We start from the raw sequence: 27,396 nt of genomic DNA, 5'->3' as shown, positions 1-27,396 counted from the left end.
TAAACTGAGTTTGAGATTGGATGGTCAAACTGACATTAAAAAAATACTTGCGTCCCCCCAATTCTGAAAAGAAAATGTCATCCATGCTTTCCATCCATGTTTTCATGTACATTTTTATTTTCTTTAATAAATCATTTAGACAGAGGCACTAATCAAATCCAATTATAAAAGGACCATTGAAGAAATGCTACATGTTTTAGGGTTTTTTCTGTCATTGGTAAAACATCTGATTATTAATTTACATTTATGTAACATGGAGCCAACCTTCACAATGCTTTATTGCGACATACAGTTTCTATGGTTATTCATTATGTGGCATAAAGTGTCTTTAACTCTTTTTTCCAAATGCAAAATAAGAATGTTTTTTTCCGCATCACTATCTTCCATAAATAAACCCATAAAAGCTATAAAATAGATGGTCGCTCGCCTGTGTGTGACTCATTCTGCCACTCCTCCCTCCTGCCAGTGCGTTAGAATCTCCTCATATCTCAGCAGCTTGGGGGGAATGGGAGCATTACACTAATGATATATGGGAAACAGTGGGGGAGGGCTGCAGTATGTGTGTGTTGTTGTTTTTTTATTTTCTTTTTAACTAAATGCTTTAGAGAACACAACCCATGCAAGCTAGTTAAATATGCTGCTGCAGTGCAGCGCCCGCTGACGTGCTCCTGATGTGCCATTAGGTGAGCAGAAAGAGAGGGAATCTCCCAGAGTCTCTGCTCTACGGGATTCAGATTGGCTCACTGGGGCAAACACTTGTGGATTCAGGAGGGCAGAGTGTAGCTTCAAACATAAAGATTAAAAACAAAAAAAAAGCAGTTCATTTGTTTGCATATCCAGTCAAGTGGAAGAAGTTGTTTGATCAATCACAGAGCTGCATTTAGCCTCTGAGTGAGTCTTTATCCTGATGCAGGCTCACAATCCTGAGTCTTTTTAAGTCCAGTTGCAGCAGGGTGGTTAACTCTATTAGATATGGGAGATTTTACTGTTTTTAAATTGCTGATCCTTCGAAGGGAAGTTCTGCAGTAAGATGCATCGCTACCTTCGAACTCTAACTGGTCCCCTTTCAACAGGAAACCTACCGGATGCTTCAGCAACTCCTTTAAAGGACGATTTTATCAAAAAAAAACATTAACGAACTACAAGAATCAGCAGTTCTCTCTGTAAAATAAACAGCAGTAAGACTTCAAAGTAGACTAATTAGGGATAATTAGGAACCTGCTGTTAAATGAATTATGCTCTAGTTTATAGGAGCTAAATTGGTGTAAATATGATCCATTTAAAAAAGTACTTTTACAATGTTTACATAAATACAGTGAAAACGTTGTGTCCAGTGTAATGTTAAGACTGAAAGACATTACGTGCTTCGAAAAGCGGGTTAAAGAACATTGTCTCCAGTCTCCCCCCAACATTCGACCGACGCTCCACCGAGGATATGAATTCCTCTGCTCTGCACCTGAGCCTGCCACACCTGGAGGAGAAGAACACCCGTGTGCGGAGGCTGTTCCTAGACTTCAGTTCAGCTTTCAACACCATCATCCCAAAGCATCTAAAGGAAAACTGAAACAGCTGGGATTCAAAACATCCCTCTGGCTGCTAGTCTTCCTCATCAACAGACCTCAGTCAGTCCGGGTCGGACATAACACCTCTGATGTCATCAACCTAAGCACAGGCTGCCCTCAGGGCTGCGTCCTGAACCCCCTGCTGTTCACCCTGATGACACAGGACTGTCTCCCCAGGTTCACCACCAATCAGCTTGTTAAGTTTGCAGAGGACAACACGGTGGTGGGTCTCATCAGAGACGACAACGACCTGGACTACAGAGAGGGGGTGGAGCAGCTGGTGGAGAGATAACAGCCTGATTCTGAATGTGGAGAAGCTGAAGGAGATCATAGTCCTATTCAGAAAAAACGTCCTAACCACGCTCCACTGATCATCAATAGCTCAGCTGTAGAGGTGGTCAACAGCACCAAATTGCTAGGGGTGCACATCACAGACACCCTCACCTGGACTGTAAACACCACCTCACTGGTTAAAAGGGCACAGAAGCACTTGTACTTCCTGCTGAGGATGAGGAGAGCATACCTGCCCCCACCCATCCTCACCACCTTCTAGAACCACCATAGAGAGCGTTCTGACCAGCTGTCTCACTGTGTGGTGTGGAGGCCGCAGCAGCTCAGACTGGAAGAAGGTGAGGAGAGTGGTGAGAACAGCAGAGAAGATCATGGGGGCTCCTCTTCCCTCCATTAAAGACATTTCATCCCAGCGTTGCGTGTCCCGAGCCAGTAACATCATCAATGACCCCTCACACCCCCACCATGGACTGTTCTCCCAGCTGCCCTCTGGGAAGAGGCTTTGCAGTGTTCAATCCAGGTCCAGTAGATTCTGAAACACCTTCTTCCCCACTGCCATCAAACTTCTAAACCAGGCATCCCCAAACTTGGTCCTGGAGGGCCGCTGTCCTGCAGGTTTTAGAGATTTCCTTGCTCCAGCACAGCTGATTTTAATTGAAAGCTGATTAACAGGCTTCTGCTCTACTGCATTCATGATAATCAGCTGTGCTAAAGCAAGGAAACCCTTAAAACCTGCAGGACAGCGGCCCTCGAGGACCGAGTTTGGGGATGCCTGTTCTAAACTGTTGAAAAAAACTCTAAATTAAGTCACAGACTCTGCATCACACTTACAACACCAAACCAAAAATACTGCAAATTTGCACCATATTTATTAATGCTCTGAACTTCCATATCTATGCGGTTTTTGCACCACACTTTTTACGTTTGATCAGTGCTGCACTTTATGCAGTGGAAATGTTCATTTACTGCCTAGTTTAGTTTTACTAAACTAAATAGAATTTTGTATACAATCTATGTATACAAAATTACAATAAAAGTTGTCTAAGTCCAATCTAATAAAGTCTCACTCTACATTTTGACAATTATTTTTCTCTTTTCTTAATGATCACTCTTAAAAAAGCCCCATTATAACTCCTGATTTTTTTTTTATACTTTATACTCTCTTTATACTTTTTGTTCTATATTTTGTAACTAATTCAAAATGTTTTCTCAGGCCAAACCAGTACATCTAAACCAGCACATCAACTTTTTTTTTAAGATAAATACAGTAGTTATATGACCAAGCATTTCTCCATTCTATCTTTTTCACTGATACTAGCTGCATCTATGGAGGCATATCCGTTTGTTTATAATTTTGTAGATTTACAGCAATAAGAGCCTTGTTGATTATTAAATGTAATACATAAACATGTATTTATTGATTCAGTTATTGAATGTTTCTCATTCATTGTGTTTAAACAAAACATTAAACATAATGAGTTGTTCAGTGACAGTTTTCCCGTCAACCGGAGGGTTGAGAGTTCAAGCCCCGGTTCCCACTTTCACTATTGTTGTGTCCTTGGGCAAGACACTTCACCTGCGTTGCCTACTGGTGGCACATTTGTATGGCAGCCTCGCTTTAGTCAGTGAGCCCCAGGGCAGCTTTGGCTATAATGTAGTTTAGCACCGTCAGTGTGTGAGTGAATGACTGAATGTAATGCAAAGTGCTCTGGTCAAGTACTCTGACTTGAAAAAGTGTTATATAAGTACAGGCCATTTACAATAAAAACAAACATTCTAAACTCCTGAATAATAGGGAGCAGAAAGAGAAATCATCTGTTATCACTCCCCATAACCTAAAGCAATACATTTAAAATAACTTTTAAATAAAAAGGCATACACAACAACACAATAAGTACCAAAATACACATCAGATAAAAAGGCAGTGAAATGAAACATCTTTCCTCCAAACCTGGCCACAAACTTACTGGCTTTAATCTAGACAACCGTAAACCTCCACATTAACATGGGAATGGTTCAAAAGCCACATTTTCAGGGGAGAAATCCATAAGTACAAAAAAAAACTATTTTCTTTTTTTCCATTTTTTCCTAATTTGGCTTTGAATTTAAAGTACTTCTTCCAATCTGCAAGGTTTAAAGCCCAGTTTACAGCTAGATGTTGGACCAAGCCTCAATCCGCCATGGTGTGCATCAAAAAAACTGTGCATGGAGTGCTTAAGGCGCTGTAGTACAGTTCGCACACCAGACTTTTTGGAGACACCGTGACCCTTGTCAGTCATGTTTAAGTAAGGCCGTTCTACATTCTTGTCCCCAGTTAGCTATCTTTTGCTGCTCATGCGTACTTTCAGGCGTATATCTGTGGCAAGCAACAGTTTCAGACAGTCATTGAAGCTGACCTTTCTTACCGCGGTTCTTTGAAAATGGCCGAGGGTCATAGGAGAGGTGCCTATTAAGTGTTTTAGAAGACAAGAAAGGCCTCAGTAGAGAGAAACAAGATCAGAGTGTTTTTGGGAGATTCTTTCACGTGATGGCACACGATGACAGCACAATCAAGCTTCCCACTGATGCCTCCGTTTCAAGTTTCTACTCGACAGGTAAAATTTGGCATGCTATTTGGAGAAATCCATTTCACATCACTGCTAGTAAAAGTTATCTACCTCTATATTGTAACTTTCCAGGCAAGATAAGTTTATTTTGTAATTTGCATCAATAGTTATATGCCTTAATTACCCCACAAAAATGTCCAAATTTCCACTGCAGCAAACACACACACATACAAGCAGGTCGTGATTTTTGCATCCCCACACCTCCTGGATGAGAAATGGGCTCGTGCATTCTCGTGCATGCGTCTAATAGGCGTTCCCTCTCGGTACAGAGCTGTGGAGAGGACGGTTCTGCGTGAAGAACAAAAAATTCACCACTACCTTTAAGATGTGTTAATGGGCCTTAGATGTGAACATGGCCATGTTAACATATACACCCTCATATCAAAGACACAAAGTAGTGCTGAGTCTGTGACAGAATCAGATAATTAAGATGCATCAGATGAGCATTAATATAATAAAAAAAGTTACACTTTTCTACTGGTCTGAACAGCAGTTGATAGTAAAAAAATATCCTTTAACCTGACCAGTAAATCTTAGCAAAGACTCTTTAAAACACTAGCTAAAATGAATGAACTCTCATCAACTTTAATACTTTAAAAAAAGCATTTCTACAGCATAATACTGCCACCACCATATTTTAACAGTGGAATGCAGTGTTTAATTTGCAGTTTTTCATGACACATACTGTTTTGCCTGTAAGATGAAAAGTTGCCCAGAGCTCTTTCATCCCCATGATATCTTTGCTCATGGAAAGCTATGGTTTTATTTACGCTAAGTTCCATAAAAATACACACTCAAGGATACAATATAATTTTAGGTGAAAACTTATAAAGACATGTCTGCAGCAGTAAAGAGGAACCTTTGATTCAGAGCTTATACTTTTGTCTTAGCTGTATATCCAACAGCATGTACACACAGGGACTGATTGGCTCTTTCTTAAGCAAACCCATGCACAGCTTAAAAGAGAAACTTTTAGATTGGGAGAGAAAAAGCTGCTGATGAGATGGATAATGGAAACAAATGGCTATTGTCGTTAAAGAACGATGTGTCTGTGCTGACAGAGGAGTAAGGAACACTGCGAGTGGGAGGAACAGGCAGAGAACGAGCGTATAAGCCGCCCTCGCTCTTCGCTCTCCTGTTCACTTTCTTGACAGCCTGATCAATCAGCTCAGCTTTTAATCTCCTTCAATGACATCACAATCAAATTAGCTGCCGCACTGTGAAATTACATAACGCCGCAGTCCCCGAGCAGCCAGGTAGGCAATGCATCTCTATCCTGCACACACTGTGCTCCTCATCTCCCGTTTGGTCTGTTTCCAGAGTGAAGTGGGCTTTGGCTCTTTGGTTCCGTTTATTTTGAGTAAAAGAAGCACCTACTGGCACAGGTTTTCAAGTGTCAGCATTGGCACCAATGGAGGACAAGTCTGCATGTGGCAGCAGGACGCCCCAGTCACTCATATAAAACACAACCCCCCCCACCTCCCATGCCAACTCAGAGCCTTAGGATCCAGCCTTCCCATGTTAAGCCTGTAAAGGGTTCGAAACAGTGGCGGATGGCTAATAGAGGGCGCTAAGGTGCCGCCCCACCCAATGACCTTGATTAAGACATTAAAAAATAATAATAAATAAAACTTTAATTATATAATCATAATATTTTGAAATATATTATCATATTTTTAGATGGCCAAGATAAATATTTTAATCTAAAATAAATAATGACAAGTAAAGCTATTTGTTCGTTGTCAGATTGGTGACGTATTTCCACCCTGGGGAGCAAAAATTTACTCTTGTTAAAACTTGTACATGTGCAGTTGCTCCTCTGCAATACAAAAGGATAGGAGATATTGAAACACATCAGGGTGCAGGAGAGCAGCAAAAAATAAGAAAAATCAAATTAAGTAAAGTCCCTTACAGCAAACTTACCAAGAGAAGCTGGAGGGGAAAGCGTCTGGACCTGATCAGCCATCAAAAGACAGAGGGAGACAGTACACTCAGTCTTTTTCCAGAACCTGGTGTAGCTACAAGGCTTGGCTAACTGCTTGCAGCGAGGCTAATGCTTTATTCTGCTTTCCCTGCCTCATTTTTCAAATGTCAGGATCTGAGCCAGCATGGATAAAGACAGGTATGGCCGATTTAAAGCACTTTTTAGAAAAGGCAAAGAAGCATGAACTATCTGGGATTCACATGGAAAATAATATAATATAGTGCACTTTTTCTTAATGTTTGTTAATTTGCATAGTTGCTCTAAATAAGCACATTCTCAGAAAATAAATAGGTTTTACATATTAAAAAATATAAAGCTAAGTAATAGCTTCTCTATTATTAAACTGGTACATTATTATTTTTTGGTTTGTGACACCTTATTGGACCAGTTGAGGAAGCAGTGGGCCGTAACAACACAATAGGTCTGAGCTGCAAAGATTCCAAATGAGGGACTTTAAGCTCTAGTATTTTGGTCTATAATTTTCTCTTCTTAATATTATATATTCTTATATATATTCTACGGTTGTTATGTTATTTCTTACAGTCCCGACATGTTTACATAATCCTCCTTTTTAGCCACAATGACCACAAATATTTTTGCATGTCAGTTTATAACTGGCTTTAAGAAGCACTAAAGGAGGCAGAAACTGTAGCTGCTGTTGAGTTTCCCGTTTGGAAAATAGCTTCGGGACGTGGTAAATGTTTCCAGTTGCATGTCCTCCAACAATGAATTTGGTAGTTTGATTATAAGAATATAATCTGCGTATTGATGGAGGCAAACACGCAAAAGAAGATCTGCTGAATTACAAATGGAAATGACCTTTTTTAAAGATCTGCTCTGTGTGTTAAAATCTGCAAACCGTCTGAGGATGAAGCCCAGTGTATTTACCTGCTAGACTATAAACAAAAATAATCATAGAACATCTCCTCATCCATCTCTTTCATGCACACATTTTATATTCACTTCATGGAAATGACAGCGTATAATCTTATTCATGACCAAAGCCTCTGGAGCCCACCATCAATGTTTCAGGATTTTATAGCAATCCATCTACAGGCCGGTATTGCTAGAGGGACTAGAAGGAAGGAAGGCAAGCGTTTTCTCTTCATAGATGTCTTAACTCTCCCTGACCCCATCTTTCCAAATTGTCTGGATAATAAGTTTGTCTTCCATTGTGGCCCATAGGTTTGTTGCTATGGTTAAGCTGGTATCTGTCACAACTGTGTGCAGCTAGCTTATAAGGTGGAAAGTCGTTTCCTGCACTATGATTATGAAGATTCTCAGTCATCCAAGTCATAATCATTCCGTAAAAGTTTAAAAACAATCTACTGAACTTGGTTTCCAAGGTTTAAAGACGTTTCGCGTCCCCTCCAGGAAGCTTTCTCAATTCAAATGTCTGGATCCGCAGTGAGTTTGAGTCTTTATATAGACAAGGCCTTGTATTGCTTGGAAAAACATGCAAATTGGAACCGACGAGTTGGTCGTTTGGTTCCATTGTTCGCCTGTAATACCTGAAACCTGTCTATGATTGTGAAAGGTCTCCGTTAAAGGCGGGATTGATCACCTGGCTGACGAGAGGAAGTACTTTGTTCCTCTGTGATGGGGTGGGGGTTGTGGTGATACCTGGAAGGGATCATCTCTATAACTGAATTCCTGCACTGAGAACTATTGTTTAAGATTGACCAGATAAGCAGAATCTATCATTGCTCTTTTTCCAAATCCTAAAAGTGAAGCTGAAGGAAATAACAGACTAAAGGCCACTTACAACAACATTTCAGGCCAAATTAAACCTTACATTATGCATATCTATTTGTATAATAAGGATTATTTGTTTGATATGCATTATCATCAGGTTATATATTTAGTATAAATAAGGTATTCTTACTCAAAATGAATGCTAGTGATTCTATCTATTTAAAAACTGTTAAGTTTATTGCTTTAACAACATAAATTTAAACCTAGTTATTATGAAGCTTAAGCAGAACTTCGATCAGCTTCACCTGAACCACCCACCAATCAACCCCGGGACCGCACCTCCTCTGAAGCCAATCATTGTTCGAGTTCCCCTTTAGCATCCTGGCCTAGCCTCCCTGTTGCATGCCAGTGAACTATCAACCATCTCCGTCCCGTCTCATCCCTCACTCTCAGACTATTCTCAGTCCCTCCCACACTCGAATGTTGATTCTTAGCATCACAGTCTTCTGCCGGGGCCCGAGCGCCAAATAACTTATTTCATTTTTGTTAACATGTTTAGATATGTTCTCCTTTTGTGTGTCTGGTTCTGTCTCCTTGAACCCCAGTCGGCCTCGGCAGATGGCCTCTTGCACTGAAATTTAGCTGAGCTGAAATACCGACATCAAATATTTTCACTCATATTTACAAGGTGAGGCTCTGAATAAATCCAGAATCAGATCTACCATTGTATCACGTAATGATTCATTACAAGGTAACTAGGTCCAGGCAATGAAAGCATGTGGGGCTTTATTCTTGTGCTTTTATCACATCATCATGTAAATAAGCTAATTTAAGCTGAACCTTTTCACATTTTGTCATGTTACAAAGATTTCTATGGATGTTAATGAATTTTATGTGCTAAAACCACACAAAGAGGTGCATGATTGTAATCAAATTAAAGCAGTATGTTAAAGTATGATGGTAAAATAAGCAACAAACTTCAGACTATACAGAAGCATGGCAGCAGCAACATCATGCTATGGGGTTTCTCTTTAAGACCCATAACAGGGAATCTTCCTAAACTTAGCAAGATGATTGGCACATACACAGTATCCACTGCAAACAACTTAAATACATCCATATGGGAATATTAAAGACTAATGTCCTAGTCAAAGTCCAGACCAAAATTTTTTCTTTAATTAATCTTAACTCACAGATTGTCAAACTGGCATCAAAGGGAAAGCAATAACTCAAGTGTCGTCCCCTGATCCTGCTAACAAATTGAAGCTACCACTTATGAGATTAACAACCCAACAATTAAGCTAATACACAGCAGAAAGCACTTAGGGCTGCAGAAAAGCCTGTAAGAGCTGACCTAATGTTTTGGAACGATGTCCACTCACTTTAAGAAAGCGGGCCAGATTTCTCATGAAAGAGAGGCTCTGGGATTCTCTTGCTACTCTACTGTTTAATAACGTTGTAAATATTCATTTTTAAACTTCCTGTCTGCATCTATATTGGCACATTTTTAAGCTTAATTTTCAGTTAATCTCCTCTGGAGATATTAGCTGTAATACATCCAGACATCTGAGAACTCACACAGTATCACCTCTTCAGTTTTCATCTAAGTGCTTCCCTGATGTAATAAAACTTCTAATGAGTTCAGAGAGGACAGAGGGAAAGATCAGTGTGAGGGAGACACACAGACAGCGGGGAAGGGGTGAGATGATTGCAAACGCTAGTGGAGGAATTGAGTTCTGAGCGGCTCGTATTTCGTTGAAGCAGCAGCAATACTCACTGCTTCACACCGGACAGAACTGAGAAGCTGTCAAACACCAACCAAAAACCAACTGTTGCCCTAATGATCACTTCTGGGAGGATAAGAATGATGCATTATCGTCTGTTCCCAAATCTGTTTTTTTTTTGTTTTAAGAAAGCTAAAGGAAGTCCTGTTTGAACCCATCATGGACCATAGTCAGTAGAAATGAAGGCGATAAGTGAAAATGTATATTTTTCCCTTTTTTATTTAATTATTTGTTAATGAAATTAACAAATAGAAGACGATTTTCTATTTCCGGGTGGATCATCTAAATAGGTGGTGCTCTTATTGTCAATCATTCTGGTGATATGTAGCCTAGTAAACTAGCCCCACCCGCCAGCGGCCAAAATAATTTTAGCCTGAGAGTGGTCTGCACCATGGCCCTAGAACTGGCGGGCAAATAACAGAGCAGAGATCTGTTTGGAATTTTTGGATGCAAAGCGGGTGGGGTTTGGAGGGGGTCACGACAAAGCTGCACGACACTGAAGAAAGCACAACAAGGTAGATGGCAACAACTATTGAACAGTTCTCATCTGACTCAGCTTTGGAATCAGTTTAGAAGGATTAGACTTGGGGTTTCCATTGAAACGTGAGCAGGAAGAGGCTCTACGTTCACTCATTTTTAAGAAGGACGTATTCGTCGTTTTACCGACAGGCTGTTTGTTTACACTCCCCCACCAGCTTTCTGTCAGTTGTCCTAATTAGTCAGTTGCACTAATTGGTCAGAGCATTGGCCAATAGGCACAGACATGTTGTTCTCATCAACAATCTTCCAAGGTCTCATTCATCAGGGGCCAGACTAAATTACACATTTAATCTGGTTTATCAGGCTAGGTGATATGTTTTATGTAAGGACGTCCTAAATGTTCGCCCACTTAGCTATCTTTCTCTGCGCATTCAGGCGTAATCTGTGGTGAGCTACAGTTTCAGACAGTCATTTTAGCTCACCTTTCTCACCATGGTTCCTTAAAAATGGTCTAGGGTCGTACGAGAAAAAGTGTCTACAAAGTGTATGAGAAGGAATGAAAGGCCTCAGAATAGGCAGATACACCCCGGAATGCTTTGCGTGGAGAGCTCTCCTTGCAAAGCATTATGGGATTTGCTGTAACAGTGGCCCGCTGTCGCCAAATGATGCCACTACCCGAGAGCGGCGACTGATTTTGAAGTTGGCACAGACGGAGGAGGAGTTACGTGACCAAAAAGCAGTGATCATCTGTCCAAACAGTCAGTTACCTTAGTTCACTATAGAGTCCACTATATAGTCCCTGCTCTTGTATGAGCTATGATAACAGCAACTTTTAAATAGAGCGTGCAACAGGAGAAATGGGCTTGTGCACGTTGTTAAGTGTGAGCATATTAATAGGAGTTTCCTCTTCGGAGCAGCTACAGGGTTGTGCATGTGCTTTTTTTTTTTTTTTTAAGTGGAGAGGCCGAGTCTTTTTTTAAAATCGCAAAAATCCTCCACAATACTTTTAATAATCTGTTTGTGTCAGGTTTCTGTTATGTTTTTTCTTTTGAGTATCCAGTTTTGCTTTGCTCCTTGCTTTCTAGTTTTAGTGGGTTAATTCTTAGTTTATTGAGTTCTTTGGTTTTTTCTCAGTTACTGTCTCAGTCTTAGATCGGTTATATATTTTTTTTAGTGTTCAGTCTTGCTTTACTCCTGGTTTTCTAGTGTTAGATGTTTTATTTTGCTGTGTTCTTTGGTTTTCTCTCAGTTACTATCCCAGTCTTGGTTCTGTTATGTTTTCTTTTGAGTGTTTAGTTTTCTTTTCTCCATGTTTTATAGTCCTAGTGGTTTAATTATTATTTTGTTGTTATTTCAAGTCTTCCAGGTTTCTTTTTGTTGCCCTCTGCTGCTCTCTTATGTTCTCTTTTCTCCCTAGCTCTTTCCCTCTCTTGCTCTGTGCACACCTGCTCCCAGTTTCCTCATTAGCCTTCTTCGTCTCAGTCTCCTTTAAAAGCCCTCTCTCTTCAGTTCCTCTTTGCTGGGTCCTCGTCTAACTTCCTCCAACTCCGTCTCTCTGAGCCTTTCTCTCCTAGATTGAATCCCCCTGATATCTCCATGGTTTCTGGCTTGTTTTGACTTCGTTTTCATGTTTTTGATTTTGGGATTTTGGATATTTGGACTCCTGGTTTTCAGTTTGTTTGGACTTAGTTTCTCATTTTTGGATTTCCTGCCTCTGTTTTGTGTTTCCCTTATATTAAACCCTCAAGAAATTCATCTCTGCCTCCCTGCCTCTGCATTTTGGGTCATCTTTCCACAAACAAATCATGACAGTTTGTCTATTTGGTACTTTTTAATTCTTTGAAATTTGCTTTATTTTCTTGAATTTAATGTTAAACTGTTACTGACTCAAATAGAACGCAATGGACCATAATGAAAAATAAAGACCAGACATCAACCAAAGCTGACGCCATTTCCAGGGAGTCTGGAGACTATAGCTGTTAAGTTTAGAGAAAGTTTAAACTCACCAGCAGAGGTGGAAAAAAATTAAGAATAATAATAGAAATATATTGGAATACATCTAAGATGTTTCTATAATTGTTTTACATCTGTCTTTTTTATAAGGATATTTACAGAAATATTTACAGAAATCTTCTGGTAATCCCCTACTTCTTTTCCATCCTAGTTGTTGCAGCATCATGCAGAGGGGATTGCTTTTCTTTTCAGCAAGGACTGGATAGCTGGCTGTAAGAGGTTTGGGAAGATGGATGGAGCTAGATACTGAGTAACCCTGAAAGAAACCTTGGAAAGGGGCTTGCAGAGACTTCTGACTGTTTGCGTGGGTCGTTTCTGAGCAGGAACGTGCAAAACATACAGAGCTATAATGTTAACAGTGCCTTTAATCAAAGCATGATTCTCATATGAGAATGGGCAAAACGAATTCCAAATAAAAGTTAAACTGTGGATCAAGAGCGTAAAAATTGATATCCACAGATGCTGACAGGATTACAAAAACAAAAAAATCTGACTCAGCTGATATGAACGGAAGAACAGGAGAGAGCATTTAAACACATTACATCACGCTGCCAGAGTAAGCATCAGCTGATGGGATTACCCAAAACTAAAAGCCAAAGCAGGATCTTATTCCTCGCCATGCATCGATTCCCAGCATCGAACAAACAGCAGAGTCTACATGAGCTCTAAGGGGCATCAAGTTGATCTGTCAGCAGTTTCATCCTTTACCAGATTGCCTCATTTGTACAATGATTAAAGAAGCAGACCCAGAAGATGTTTTGAGGTTCATGACAATCCGGTCATTAGATCTCAGTCACAGCCTGCTCCTCCATTCTTCACTGTGGAAAACTGATTCTATAGGAAGGAAAGGTGGATGGAACAGAACCATGAGTTCTCTTTAGACTCTCCATATGTTAATACCTTTTTCAGATTTTGTCCAACTCTCTATTTTATAAATGTTAAAAATATTAATCTTTACGTTTCACTGGAAGGAAAGTGGGAGAATCAGCTCTTTCCCCTGACATGTCTGATGTAATCTTTGTTTTGTCCTGATGCATTTCATTTACTAATGTTCTCCAACTCCTCTGAGTTATTTTAAAGGCAGCTCAGATTGACGCAGATTGCATCAAACTGACCATTAATGATACTTTTTAAAGCAGCAGGTTGGAGGGAATGCATTCCTGAATAGAGCTACACTAACTTCATTTGGCTGGAGTTGAGCCATGGGATGCTGCACCTCAACATCTGGAAACATCAGTCCGCCTCCAGTCTGATAGTAGAAACAAACGGGATCTGGCACGGCTTGAAGATAATCCCATCTATGTCAACAAAAGCAGCAGACTAGAGGAAAGACGCAGGCGACTGTGAGTGTGTGCCAGAGGAGCTTACCGGGGCTTTTCTTTTGGTGCAGTAGAGAAGAAGGGGAGGAGGAGAGGAGAGGAGAGCAACTCCACCGCTCTCCCTTCTTCAGGCGCCTCTCTCCATTCAGCGACTCTGATCGGGTTTATTTCCTCCCCCCAGAGGGGGGTAGGAGGAGGAGATGTAGGAGGAGGTAAAGAGGCAGCGTTCCCTCTTCTTTAGTAGCGCATCAGAGGAAGAGGAAGAAGAAGAGGCCCCGGTTCTGCTGCCTGATGCATCCCTGCTGCAGCTCGGCCCAGTCCCGCCCCTGCAGAGCAACCTGAACCGTCCACTGACCGCCTCCTGCTGCCGCTGCTGATCGGCTCAGACACTCAGAGAGGCTGCAGAGAGCAGGAGCATCCTACCTGCTCCACCACACACGCTGTAGCCCGTCATTACGCAACGCAATCAACAGGGGTGGTGGGGCAGAAACAAGATGGGGAGGGGGGAGGGAGTGTCAGGGAGATCCTCTAAATTTCGGAAGTCTTCCCTCAGATCTGAGCTGTCAGCAAATGATTGAGAGTGAAATGATATAAGCTGACCAGCAATGTGGAGAAAAACACAAATAAAGCTCCTCTGTCTTTATTCTTTATCACAGCTGTTAGGATTCCTTTTAGAGTATTTGTCTTAGTTTATTTATCACAACCACCCCCCCCCCCGTCCACTTGAGTTATGTCCATGAAAAAGATCCCTGCAAAGTCAAACAGCAAACACTCACATTGATCAGAAAATCATTGAATGATTGAATGGTTTTCATGTCGGCATACAGTTAATCTAAAGTCATTTCAGCAGACATGAGGAGATCCATCTCATCTTTCTATTGCAAAAAATAGAAATCCCCTGTCTAGAGGTGATGCTGAGAAACTAGTCCATGCATTTGTTACTTCAAGGCTGGACTATTGTAATTCTTTACTATCAGGAAGTCCACAAACTGTAGTTAACCCTTATATTATGTTGAAAAAAAATTACATTCATTATGTTGCGGGTCATTTTGACCCGCACTGTGTAAATACAAGCAAAATAGTCAAGAAAACAGGTTAAACCAATAACCAATTTATTTTAGATTACTTAAACATTAAGTCAAGTGACAAACCATACAGTTTTATTTCACACACTTTATTTAGGTTTAAAATGTTCCCTCTTCACAAATTTTGTTTTTTGAAATTTAGCTTTAAAATTCGCTAGTTACTAATATTTTGAACATTCAACAATTTTAAAGTTCTCCACATGATGGGAAGAATGTAACTGCTTTCTGCAGATGGAATTCATACATTTCACACAAGATGTACTTGTTTTACTGTCCTCTCTGGAGGGACAGAGCTGTGATCTTTTCCTCTTCTATTCACCCGTCTCCACTTTATGTTGGTTGGGTAGCGGGCAGTCTTGCCCTGACAGCTGTATATTGCTGTGACTTTGTCCAGATTGTCAACTCCTCCTCTGGTTGAGTTATAATCCAGGATCATTTGTGCCTTCAAGTCCTTTCTTGTGCTCAGAGATATATCAGCTTGCATTATATTCATGATAAGAACCTTCTGTTCCCAACATGGTCAGCTTTCTTTTCTGAAGTTCTTCTCCAAACAGGTAGGACATAGAGGTTGTCACAAGTGATGTTATGACTTGCAGCCCTTCATTCATCTCCAGCATCAAACACATTCCCTGATTCTTCTAAGCTTTTCCTCCAGATAGCTTTCCAGTATATACTGGCATATATCATGCATAGCTGGATTTTGCACCTCAGGTTGCCCATATTATGATATGGGCATTCTGAGCAATGCTGACTGAATCTCTTCAATTCATGTGATTGCAAATCTGGTAGGACCAGGAGTTTTTATCAAATTAGCTGATGATAGTCTGCATCAACTCTGGTGTTGTGATGTTGTCACTCTTGCAGAAGATGATTGCCTCATTCCTGGGCTTTCATCTGTTCGGGGGATAATAGAAGACTCTTCCTCTGAGTCCATCTCATAGTAGGAGAATTGATAATGTGGGTCAATAACTTTGTCTTCTGATTCTGGAATATCCTCTGCTTTAGAAAACTCTTGCTCTACATCACTATCCAAGTTCAAAATTTGTGAAAAAGACTACTCAGCTGTAATCCTTCAGGAGCTCAGTTTTTGGTGAGTTTTTTCATATAGATGACGTGAGAGCAGTGACAAGAACTATTGTAAGAAAGTTCCCTCCCTTACCACACCTGGGTCTGGGTCTCAGAGGCAAATGACAAGAGTAAAGTACATCAAAGAGCCATTTTTATTTACCTGAATGGCTAATTACCCACATTAAAGTGTCCGGGTCAAAATGACCCATAACATCATATTTGTATACATACTCTGCACAGACACTCCACTACACATCAGAGTGGCCAGATTTTACATACATGTTCATGACCCCAGATGAGGAAAAGTCACCAAATTTCATGAAGAAGACAAAAAGATAACCAGTACTTTGATCAACACAAAAACTGAAATGGGTCAAATTGACCCTTAACATAATATAAGGGTTAAGCTGTTCCAAAAAGGCTGCAGCCTGAGTTCTGATGAAAATGAAAAAGAGAGATCACATCTCTACTGTCCTGGCTTCTCTTCTTTAAAATCCTCCTTCTCACATATAAAGCCTTAAATGGTCAAGCTCCATCTTATATCAGAGATCTGATTGTTCCTTATGTTCCTAACAGAGCACTTCGCTCTCAATCTGCAGGTTTACTAGTGGTTCCTAGAATTTCTATAAGTAGAATGGGAGGCAGATCTTTTAGTTATCAGGCTCCTCTCCTGTGGAACCAACTACCAGTTTTAGTCCGTGAGGCAGACACCCTGTCTACTTTTAAGGCTAGGCTTAAAACTTTCCTTTTTGATAACGCTTAGTTAGAGTGGCTCGGGTTATCCTGAGCTATATATGCTGCTATAGTCTTAGGCTTCTGGAGGACATAGGGACCCCCATTTCATCATTCTATCTCTATTCTCCTACTCTGCATAATCAACCTATTCTCATTATGAGTTCGTATGAAATCGTACGAAATGTTATGCACCGTAATTTATTACGTTTTGGACGTTTTTTTCGTCGTATGCGCATGCGCATCTTACGCACCATTCAAGAACATAGAATTTAAAATACAATTAGCCCTAACCCTGACCCTAACCCTAAGATATAAAACAGCAAGCAACGTAGTTAGAGACATGAAGAAGTGAGAAGTTTTTCCCAGTTTTACATCCGTCCGTGGATCTGCTTTTTTTGTCTGTCTGCCAGCGCATGCGCACTGATGTGGTTTTTTGAGGAAAAACGTCCAAAACGTACGAAATAGTGTGCATAACTTTTCGTACAATTTCATACGAACTCATAATGAGAATATGTTGGCAAAATCTGTTAGTTCATTCTCTAACATTCTGCTCTCTCTGCTTTTTCCCATAGTAGCTTTCCCTCGTCTGTTCCTGTTTGGCTGTGACACCATCCTAGAGAGAAATATCAGCTGTGCTGCTGCCATCAATACCTTTGTTTGTAAATGTTCAAGATCGACCTGCTTTCCAGTGTAGTCCTGTTTCTCTGACTGTGACTGGCTGGATGTGCTCTCTTCATCCTCTGACATGGGAGCTGGCTTGGAGCTTGTCTGCCTGGCTGTGTGTTTCCTGGACAGGGCTGCCTTTTAAATTTCTGCTTCTGTCTCCTTGAACCCCAGTCGGCCTCGGCAGATGGCCGCTCACACTGAGCCTGGTTCTGCTGGAGGTCTCTTCCTGTTAAACGGGAGTTTTTCCTCTCCACTGTCGCTACAAGCATGCTTAGTGTGAGCGATTGCCTTCAAGTCAATGAGTCGATGCAATCAACTGGTTTTCTTTAGATAGAAAATAAATTTGACTGTATAATCTGGTGAACTGTAAAGTGCCTTGAGATGACGTGTGCTGTGAATTTGTGCTATATAAATAAATTGAATTAAATTGGACTCAATAAAAAACAGTGGATGAACACCTGCAGTATATAATGACTAAATATGGAAACCTGCTTGATTATCTGCTCCTCTACTCCTCTTCAAGACTCTTTAGCCTTGATATTCAAAAAGATTCCCATATAGTTTAAATTAAAGCTACAGTGTGTAACTTTTAGCGACATCTAGCGGTCAGACTGCAGACTGCAGCAACATGAACATCTCCCCCCCACCGCTTCTCCCCCCCAACAGTACGGCGAGCGTTACGGGACAAAATGTCTTCCACGACGTCCACATCACCTACCTTCTCAAGTGATGAGGTTTGTTTACATAGATAATTTTACAGATAGTATTTCATTAGTCTGTGTAGGGTATAGATTTCATGTAGACTTAAGATAATAAATATATCCGTTATTTTTTCTACATCGTTGTGACGTTTTGGCGATCTCGCAATCGCTACTTTGTTGGCTCTGCGCTGCCGTAGCGCAAAGATGTCTGCCTCCATGGCTGCGAGACCCGCTCCTATGTAATTATAAATAATAATAATAATATAATTATAATTCTAAGGCAACGCAAATATTAAGATTAAGAGGCTGAGCTCGTAGATGATGATAAATAACATAGTTATGTATAATATATTACATTTCTGACTGTATTTCCTTGTAATTATTACACACTGTAGCTTTAAAAGGGAAATTAGGATCACTTGTAGTCCACTGCAGTTTCCTGTAGGCCATGGTTAGGACTCCTCTGACCATCTTTAAAATCAAGCATGATTTAAAACAAGGATTACATGACGTCTTAATATTGAAGACAACATGTAATAAAACCCTAAAACTTTTTTTTTTTATAGAATCCTCTGATGTGAGAAGTAATCCCTGTTGCTTGTGGACCTACCATAGTTTTTCCTTCCACTCAACCTTCTATTAATATACTCAGAGCAGTCTGCATATTTAGCAATGATTGGAGTCGTAACATGATCATAAGATAATCTTTGTGTTAAAGTTTTCTAATAGTGATTTCTTTCAGGCATTCGTTGACTGTAAGCCATAATTATTACATAACATACCCTCAAGCTTCACATTTTAAATCAATGACAAAAATGACCTGTGTTTTTGATGATTTATTGAGATTTGCCAAAATATCAATCACTACAGTAAAAAGCTGCCATAGACATCATATGTAAATTCATAACTTGCTTTTCTACTTGTCTAGGGGCTGGGCCCGGGATCTGGAACATGTTGCCTCCTGACATGCAGACTAATAATGACTTTAACCTATTTAAAGATTTATTCAGACTAGCTTTTGACATTCAGTTACAAGGTGTCATATTTTTTACCTTTATATTGTTATTGGTTATAGTGTCTCACTTTGTTCCTTTATTGTTCATTTAATGTATGGCACTTTGGTTATCTCAAGTGCTTCAAAGGGAAATATAAATAAAAATTTATTTAATTCTGCCTTCTGATATTCTTCTGTATTTGAACCAACAAATAATAATAATAAAGTTTCATGTAAATCCTTGAAATTGTGTCCTTCTGGTCTTTTTATTTCTTTCTGTCAGTAATCATGTTGTGATATTGATGCCTTAAAGGAGTCACAAATGAATAACGATAGTTCAGTGGGTGAGATGGACATACAGAGAAGTTCACCCCCCATCAACACCTTCTTCCTCTGCAAATCTCCCAATCCTAAACTTCTATCATAAACCGGGTGAATCCAAAGAAGCCCAGAATTGACGTCAATTCAGGGATGTTGCCTTATTTGGTTCTGGCCTGTACTTTTGTCGCGCCCTGAAATTGACACACAGACCAGCCCACTGGTTCACTGACCAAAGAGCATGAATAGAGGTAGATGTAAGACACCAGTTTAGCTGTTTATCCTACAGTTGGGTTTACTTCTACAAGAATTACAAAGCAGGCAGTTTCTCTATTGAAAATGAGCCAGAATGGGCGTAAACGCAGCGTTCCAGACTGCACAGAGAAAGTGGACATTTTTTAGTCTTCCTAAGGATCTGAAGACTCAACAAGCATGGGTTATTTTGTGTATCAGAAGATCCCTGCAAAGTTTGATGCTCAGCTGTTCATTTGCTCTAACTATTTTACGGAAGACAGCTTTCAAAATCTTGGACAGTTCAAAGCAGGATTTGCTAAACTTATTTTACTGAGAGGAGGGGCTGTTCCGACCGTAAGGCCACCACATCCGCAAGCTGTATGATTCTGATAACTGTTGATAGCAATGCTACCATATCAACAATTTCCATGTTTCAGTGAGTGAGTGCTTGCTGCTATAATGCATCTTTGCTCAGCAGCTGCGCTCATTGTAAACCAACCAATCAGAGCACAGTTCATCTAAATAATCATCAGCATGCCATAAAAGGAAGAAAACCTGTCGCTTCATTCTAGGGTTTTTAACCAGGCTTGAATTAGGGCACATAGAACAGCAAATATGCCCTTTTCAGCCCAACTAATGTTACAAACCCTATTCAGAGACCTTAAGGACCAGCACCAAATACCCTACAGAATCATCCTATGACCGCTTTAATAATTTGTTGTTAGATGCATCATAATTAGGACCTTAAACAAAGATGATGCTTCACTGTAAAAAGATCAGCCATAACATATACATTGGATTTTTGTTCATAAAAACATCCATCAGCTCAAGAATCCAGCAGTTATTCTCTCTGAAAGCCTGAGTCAGCTGCCACCTGAACTGGTTTCACAGATAACCTCTAAAATCCTAATCCTAGTCTGGATTAACAATACCCTCTGATGTTTCATCCATCAGCAAATGGAAAAATGGGACCACATTGGGCTCCATTATTGATCCAGTGATGCCAGCATAAACACCGGTGATAAAGCCACTAGAGCATTCCATTATTAAAGCTTTATTTGATTGCTTTCTAAGATGAGACCATTGTTAGAGCAGGAACTTAATTAACAATCTTGTTTTTCCTTAAAGCTGAATCTAAATATTACAGCACCTTCCACTTTTCTTGCCACATAAAAAGCCTTCATCTCATATTGCATATTTATAGAAAGCTACTGTGAGCTGCTAAAGCAATAAGTAAATGTAAGGATTCGTATAGATAACTTAATTAATTCCTAACTTGTTTCTCTGGGAAGTTAATCAGTGCAAATGTTCTTGTCTTTTAGCTGCTTACCACCAGGTTCAATGAGGGTACCTCTTTTTTTCTACCAATGACAAACAGCAGTATTTGAGGGGTTATTAATATCATCCATTCATTGTTCCATCTCTAACCTGCTGTCTGAGAACGATTTGAGGAAAAAAAGCTTTTTTTCATCTTATCACTAGAAATACAAACATGTCGGGTTTTCATGCACCTCGCTGACACTTCATCTGAAACAATGTGCTTTAAACAGACAAGTTTACCTGTGAGTGTATGGATAGAGAACTTAAGCTGTTATCATCTTATAAAAGACAGGCTTCCTCGATTTTTGGGTCTATTCGGATGCTTCCAGTTTCATCCAGAATTAACATTCTGGATGAAACTGGAAGCATATGTTAACCTGTTAATTCATTCTCTGGATTTCTTTTCACTTTTTTAGAGTAGGGACATCCTCTGACCTAGTGCTGCCACTGGCTACATTCTCCTGCTCTAGATGACACAGTTTCCGTTCTGTTTAACTCAGTCTTCTAACGGAAAATGGAGTGACTGCTGCCATTAACAAGATTTTATTGCACATCGAAATACAAATGACGAGTGTCTCTGTTTTTGTGTCTGTTCCATTTTCTCGCCCTCTATGGTCAGTGAAGGCAGATGGCCGCTCACCCTGAGCTTTCTTTGGCCTCTCACCACATGAGGAACTGCAGCAAAATCAATGTCTTCGCTGGCCTTCTGTAGATAAATAAGCTTGCCATTAAAAACTAAACTTGATCGCATTAGAACGTCATCACAAATAAAAAAGAATGTTGTTTTATTTAAATCCCTCCAAATATTCCGACTGTGTTTGATCTGATTTTACATTTCCTGATGTGTTTTTGATCTGTTTATCTTATAAAGTGTGTGATGTTGGGGTGAATAAACTGTAGGGCACTGAAACTGAAATCCTATCCAATTTATTTTTATATATGAATTTGGGAAAAAACAGGAGAAGACCAATTTATAATTTTTGTATTTTCTCCATTCATTTAGAAACACTTTTTAATGGTGGTTGCATAACTAGAGGGTTCTAATGTACTGAAGAGAGAGTAAACAACATAATAGCATAAGGTTAATCAGAAGCAGTTTTTTTCCCACCTTGTAAAGGCCTCCCCCTGGTGGCCAAAGAAGAAACCTTCATATAAAAAAAGGAAGCAAGTAAGCACTGCTTATAAACACAAAGATATTTTTATTTTATTTCTTTGAAGTAGTATCATACAGACCTGATCCTACTTTCTGCTTATGTGTTTTTTTTTTTAGACCTTTTGGCAATGTCACATTATTAAGTTACTAGTTACACAGGCTCGGACTGGTAATCTGTTATACCGGGCGTTGACCTAATTTCAGCGTGGGAGGGTCAGCCCTCCTTAAATCATACCAGGGTCATAAGTGGGCCGGTGTAGATGGAAAAATACCAGGGACGAAAATCGTTCCCAGTAATCCTAAGGGGGAGCAACATTTTCTGGTTTTGGTTTTTACAGGTATGATGTGGATTAAGGGTTGGAACATATGCTGGTGAAGATTCTCAGTCATCCAGGTCATAGTCATTTCAAACAAAACAAAAAAACAATCCACTGGACTTTGTTTCCAAGTTTGAAGATGCTTTTCTGCCCATCCAGGAAGCCTTTTCCTATTTAAAATGTCTGAATTAGTGTTTAGTTCGAAGCGTTATGGAGTGGACCAACTCAAGCCTGGAACTCAACGCTAATCCAGACATTTTGAATTGAAAAAGTTTCATGGATGGGAAGCGAAACGTCTTCAAACTTGGAAACAAAGTCCAGTGGATTTTTTTTTTACTTTTTTGGAAAGTTTGGGATATACTATTTAGAGACTGAAGGGAGTGTGTGAACATGGTAGACATATAAAGGCTAAAAAGACACAAAGACAGTATGTTTATATATATAAAAACATATATTTATTGTTCTGTTACAGTCTAACTTGTTCAACAATTAATGGCGATGAAGCCAGCAGACAGAACTGGACACCTCACAGAAAGCATTAGAGCTCCTGTTCATCTTTAAAACTCAGTGGAATTTACCGGAACAGAAGAAAAATCTGATGCATAATCTGAACGCGTTGAAAGCTGGTTCAGAAAGACGTCGTTTCAGCCACAGTGGTTTTTCTCCTTTTTAGGTAAACTCACACAAGCGATAAAATACTGTACACTGCGCCGTATTAATGCACGTGATATTGGAGATGTTCTCTGGTCATTTGTTTGCGTAGGACAGTGATAACTACTCACTTTAATCTTCCTCCAGAACATGCGAGGAGAAAGAGAGTCAAGTAAAGCATCAATGAATAAATGACTATTAGACAAGAAAAATACAGGTGCTCTGTACTCCATAAAACAGTGTGTGGATAAAATAGATAAAGGTTAAATTTATCTTTTTTACTATATAAAGGCGGCCAGCCACCAGTGCTGTCCCACACACATACCTCACCATACGCTACTGCAGAATCAAATACCACTTTATCTTTTTTAAATCTGAACCATTGGTTTTAACTGTACATCTGCAAGAAATTATTCCAGATCCGCACTCTGCTGCAGGGTTGATATACTGTAAAAATAAAAACAAAAAGAGTTCAACTTAAAAAAAAAAAAAAGAGCAAAACAAGCAAACTGCTCAAATAAAGTGTTTAATCCGAGTATGAATGGTGGAGGGAGGCATGTGTGCCTGCATTGACTGGAAGCTGAAAGGCTGCGATTAATAACGCACATCCCTTTAATCGAGGCAGAATAAGCCATCTGACCAGAGATCAGGATTTATTTCAGGACCGAACGGATGACAAGAGGGCCAGAAACATTCAGCAGTGGTTGCATTAGTTCGTTCCTACTTTTCAAGGCTGTTTCAGTAAGAGTTCAAACATCTATCCCAGTCCAAAAACACAGTCAAATCTTCCATTTCACAACTTTTCTTAGTCTTCTGTTTCTCTAAAACCTTAGGCGTCCACTCATACACCACCGCTCTGACACAATGTGCAAATATAATCTGTAGCTCAGAAAACAATGCGACAAAAAAAAAGGAAAAAAAAAAAAAACTATTTTGCAGTCCATGAAACATTTCATCCAAGGGAAGAAATCCATGTATTTTAAGTTGCAGGATTAAAATAAAATCAGTTTATGTGCCAAAAAACCAATGGAAGAGTTAATATGAGATAAAATGAGCCATTGTAGAAAAACACTGAGGGAGGTCAGACTGGTCAACAGGATGTATGGAAAGCCATTCATTTCAACCGGAAAATAGCCTTTAGCTTTTAAAAATGAGCGCCTGAAACTTCAGAGTCAGACTCATCTTTTTAACCATGTTCTGTTCAGACAATCTGGGAAAACAAGAGATGCATCCAGAAATCATAATCAGAAGATCGTTAGCTGTCAGTAACTGAAAGGTCCAACATGTTTGATTAGTGTTTCTTCTGTACTTAAAGAAAAAGTTCCATGTTTTCAGCATCAAGGAGGAGCACAGAGATAGAAGCTATTTAGTTTCTATGTGACGAGTAATATAAGTGGTTGTTTTGAGCTGGAAGAGAGTGAGAGAGAGCAAGACTTCAAGCACCTAACGGGAAGGCTGCATATAGTACAGCGTTTTCTTTAATCCTTTTGTGTTTATACCTTCGGTGAAGAGTTGCGCTGTATTTAGAAACACTGAGTTTTTTGGAAATCTAAAAAATGAAGATAATCATCCATTTTTCTGAGTTTAACGAGGAGAATACTGTTTTCCTAAAGAAGGCTGCACTGATCCTTTAAACACAAATATAAGCTGCTTAAACCAGTTCGAATGTAAACTCTGAGATTTGTTATCAATTAAACCCTGTTCTACAGCAGCTGCTCTCACACAGTGGATGTCATCTTTACTGCTGTTATAAAGTATGATGGAGCGTCTGTGGTTAAAAAAAAAACATTTCCAATCCTGTTTATATTTCTTCTTATGATCTGAAATCTTTATTGGCAGTTTAAAACACACAAGAGTCTAATCTGTGCATTTCTAGAAAAAAAAAACCCTGTCTAGGAAACTTTGTGTGGGCAGCTTGAGGCTAATCTTTGGCTTCAATGGAAATTTATCAACTACTTTTCATCGGTGTTACATAAAAATTTCTAAAACCCTTTTTTTTAATTCCTTTAAAATAAATCTGGTTTTCTTATTGTTCATTACAAACATTTTTGCTTTAGCCCTAAAAGATCTCTAGAACTAACTGTTTAAATGTCTCAGTTTTTTCATAGCGCCGCCTTTTATTTCTAAATCTTCACTGCTGTGTTTTTGTGAATGACTGAGACCTGCAGCTCAAACCTCTGATGATCTCCCTAAACGTTTGGTAAGGATCTAATCAGGTTCAGAGGCGCTGCTGAGGACTCCATAGCAGTAATGGGGTCACAGCAGAAACTGATGAGGAAAACAGACTGCTCAGTGTTTGCAGAGCACTGCGGTGCCTCACAGCCAGCTTAATTCACACTTCACCATCAGCTGAGGGAGCACAGAGTGGAAGGGGGTGGGGGGGTTGGAGGAGTTGCCATAGTAACAGATGGGAAGAGCAGCTTAGAGTTGCTGCGACTGAGTCAGTCGGTGTGTGTGTGCCGGATGTGTTTGGGTTTGGTTCTGGTTGTGGGGCAGCTGCTGCAGGATGTGCACCACACGGCCGAGGCTGTCTGTGGTGGCGAAGGCCAGGTACTGGCAGCAGAGCCAGTCCTCCAGGCTCACGCTGCAGGCTGTGTCCAGGGAGCGCTCAGCAAACTTGATCATCATCAAGGTTCGCTTCAGGTCCAGCCAGTTCTGCAGGGTGGCTTCCCGCTGGCTCGCCGTGGCTCCTGACATGGGGCCTGTGCTACTGCAGCCCAGCGCCTGAAACAGGTCCTCCCGGGGCCCCCAGAGGAGACACTGCAGGCAGGCTCGGGCCTCTGACATCTGGATGCGCTCTGACGGGTTGACGGTGAGCAGCAACCTGGCCAGCTGCTGCAGACCCTGAGAGTAGAGCGACCGGACGGGCAGCGGCGGCAGGTCCGCCCATGTGTACTCCCGCTCCTTCAGGTCCGGCGTCTCCTCGAACGGGTTGGGTCTGTGCAGCATCTCGTAGATGAGGATCCCGGTTTGGAACTCATCACACTTGCGGTACTGTGTAGCCGTGATGATCTCCGGTGCCAGCCTCGACTGGTTACGCAGCGTCCCGGGGTCGGTGGCCATCAGGCTGCTCTTCTGTTTGGCTTGAGAAAAGTTGCTGATGATGAGGCGGGCGGGACAGGTGGCGCTGCTGGCAGCTGAAGCCCCTGAGCTGTTGCCGCTGCTGTTGTTGTTGGGTTCGAGGATTTCCAGGTTCCAGGGGTTGCCCGGCTGGCACTGGACCATCAGCAGGTTCTCCAGCCGTAGGTCGCAGTGGGTGACGTGGAAGGGCTTCATGTGCTCCAGGCCGGAGCAGAGCTGCAGCAGCAAGAGACACACCTGACGTTCGTAAAGCTCGGGGTTGCTAGCATGGCGGGCCACACCCTCTCTGACAAAGTCCGCCACGGTCTGGAAGGGCACCTCCCGTGTTATGACAACCACTCGGCTCCTCAGGTGGGCCGCTGTGTTCATGTTCCCTGCTGCTGGGGTCTCATCGGACTTGTTGGATGCTTCAGACTCGCTCACTTTTGTGTCCATTCGAATTCCTTTCTCCGTCTGTCCTTCATCATTCCCTTCTCTCCTCTCTTCATCTTCGTTGTTGTCCTCCTCCTCTTCCTCCTCCTCCCAAGGCAGCAGTCGGGTGGGGACATCAGCCAGGAAGTGGCCACAGTCCTGCTGGATGTTAAAGTGCACCGGCAGGCTCTGTCTGACAGCGAGGCTGTGGAAGAACTGCTGCTGTGTCTCCTTCACGTGGCTGCGGCAGATCTGCAGACATTTAATACAAACAGAAATCACTGATTGTTACTGGACCCCACCAGCTGATCCTGCTTTCACCTTCTACATCACCTCATTTTCTTCTCCTTATATTAATATTTGCTTATGATTAGAAGTAAACACTATCAAGTCTCTGTACTTGTGGACAGATTATCAGTTTTTTTATTTTTATAATTCTTAGATCCAATCTAAACATTCAGTCAGTCTTGTATTTTAGTAAAGCCAAACACTGGATAGAAGGTATATTGCAGTTATTTAATCAAATTTTCCATACGTTATCAGACGGATTTATATAAATATTCAGAGTAATGGAAACAGGAGGCAAAGGAATTCCTTAGAATCAGTAAAGAAGAAACCCTTTGATCAGAAACTCAATACTGCACTGCAAAATGACAGAATAGTGGCAGCATCATGCTATGGGATCCTTTTCTTTAGTATGGCATTAAAGCTTTTCAGAGTAAATTGAATACAAAACAATCCTGGCCCCATGCCCCCATAGCGGCGCTCCAAGGCAGCGGCCAAGAACAGCTCCTCTTCACTATTTCACAGAATATGAAAAAATAAAAATTTTCTACAGCTGTTTGAAACTAAATTTCTTTTTGTATACACTGCTGTATGCAAAATGAAAAAAAAAAATCCATCTAAGTCTAAGTTAGAAGCATTAAAA

The 27,396-nt window shown here is 40.6% G+C and overlaps 2 protein-coding genes across 8 annotated transcripts in view; both read right to left on the bottom strand.

The window, feature by feature from the left end:
- syt12 (synaptotagmin XII) overlaps positions 1-14,181 on the bottom strand; it is a 31,513-nt gene extending 17,332 nt beyond the window's left edge. The window contains exon 1 of one of the 3 annotated variants that reach the window (XM_038285195.1): positions 13,784-14,181. The gene's annotated coding sequence lies outside the window, so the exon portion shown is untranslated. Of the gene's footprint in view, positions 1-13,595; positions 13,748-13,783 lie in introns of those variants that run through there. The other 2 variants (XM_038285196.1, XM_038285197.1) reach the window with 2 other exon arrangements.
- Positions 14,182-22,759: 8,578 nt separating this feature from the next.
- peak1 (pseudopodium-enriched atypical kinase 1) overlaps positions 22,760-27,396 on the bottom strand; it is a 126,135-nt gene continuing 121,498 nt past the window's right edge. For all 5 annotated transcript variants that reach the window (XM_038285202.1, XM_038285201.1, XM_038285205.1 and 2 more), the window contains one exon: positions 22,760-26,720. In XM_038285202.1, coding sequence (XP_038141130.1) covers positions 25,398-26,720 — 1,323 coding nt within the window. In that variant the 3' untranslated portion in view covers positions 22,760-25,397. The remainder of the gene's footprint in view (positions 26,721-27,396) is intronic.

The sequence above is a fragment of the Cyprinodon tularosa genome, unplaced genomic scaffold, assembly GCF_016077235.1.
Source record: "Cyprinodon tularosa strain WSP-4 unplaced genomic scaffold, ASM1607723v1 ctg208, whole genome shotgun sequence".
NCBI lineage: Eukaryota > Metazoa > Chordata > Actinopteri > Cyprinodontiformes > Cyprinodontidae > Cyprinodon > Cyprinodon tularosa.
Note: the sequence above shows the minus strand (reverse complement) of the source record. Positions and strands in the feature narration are given on the sequence as shown.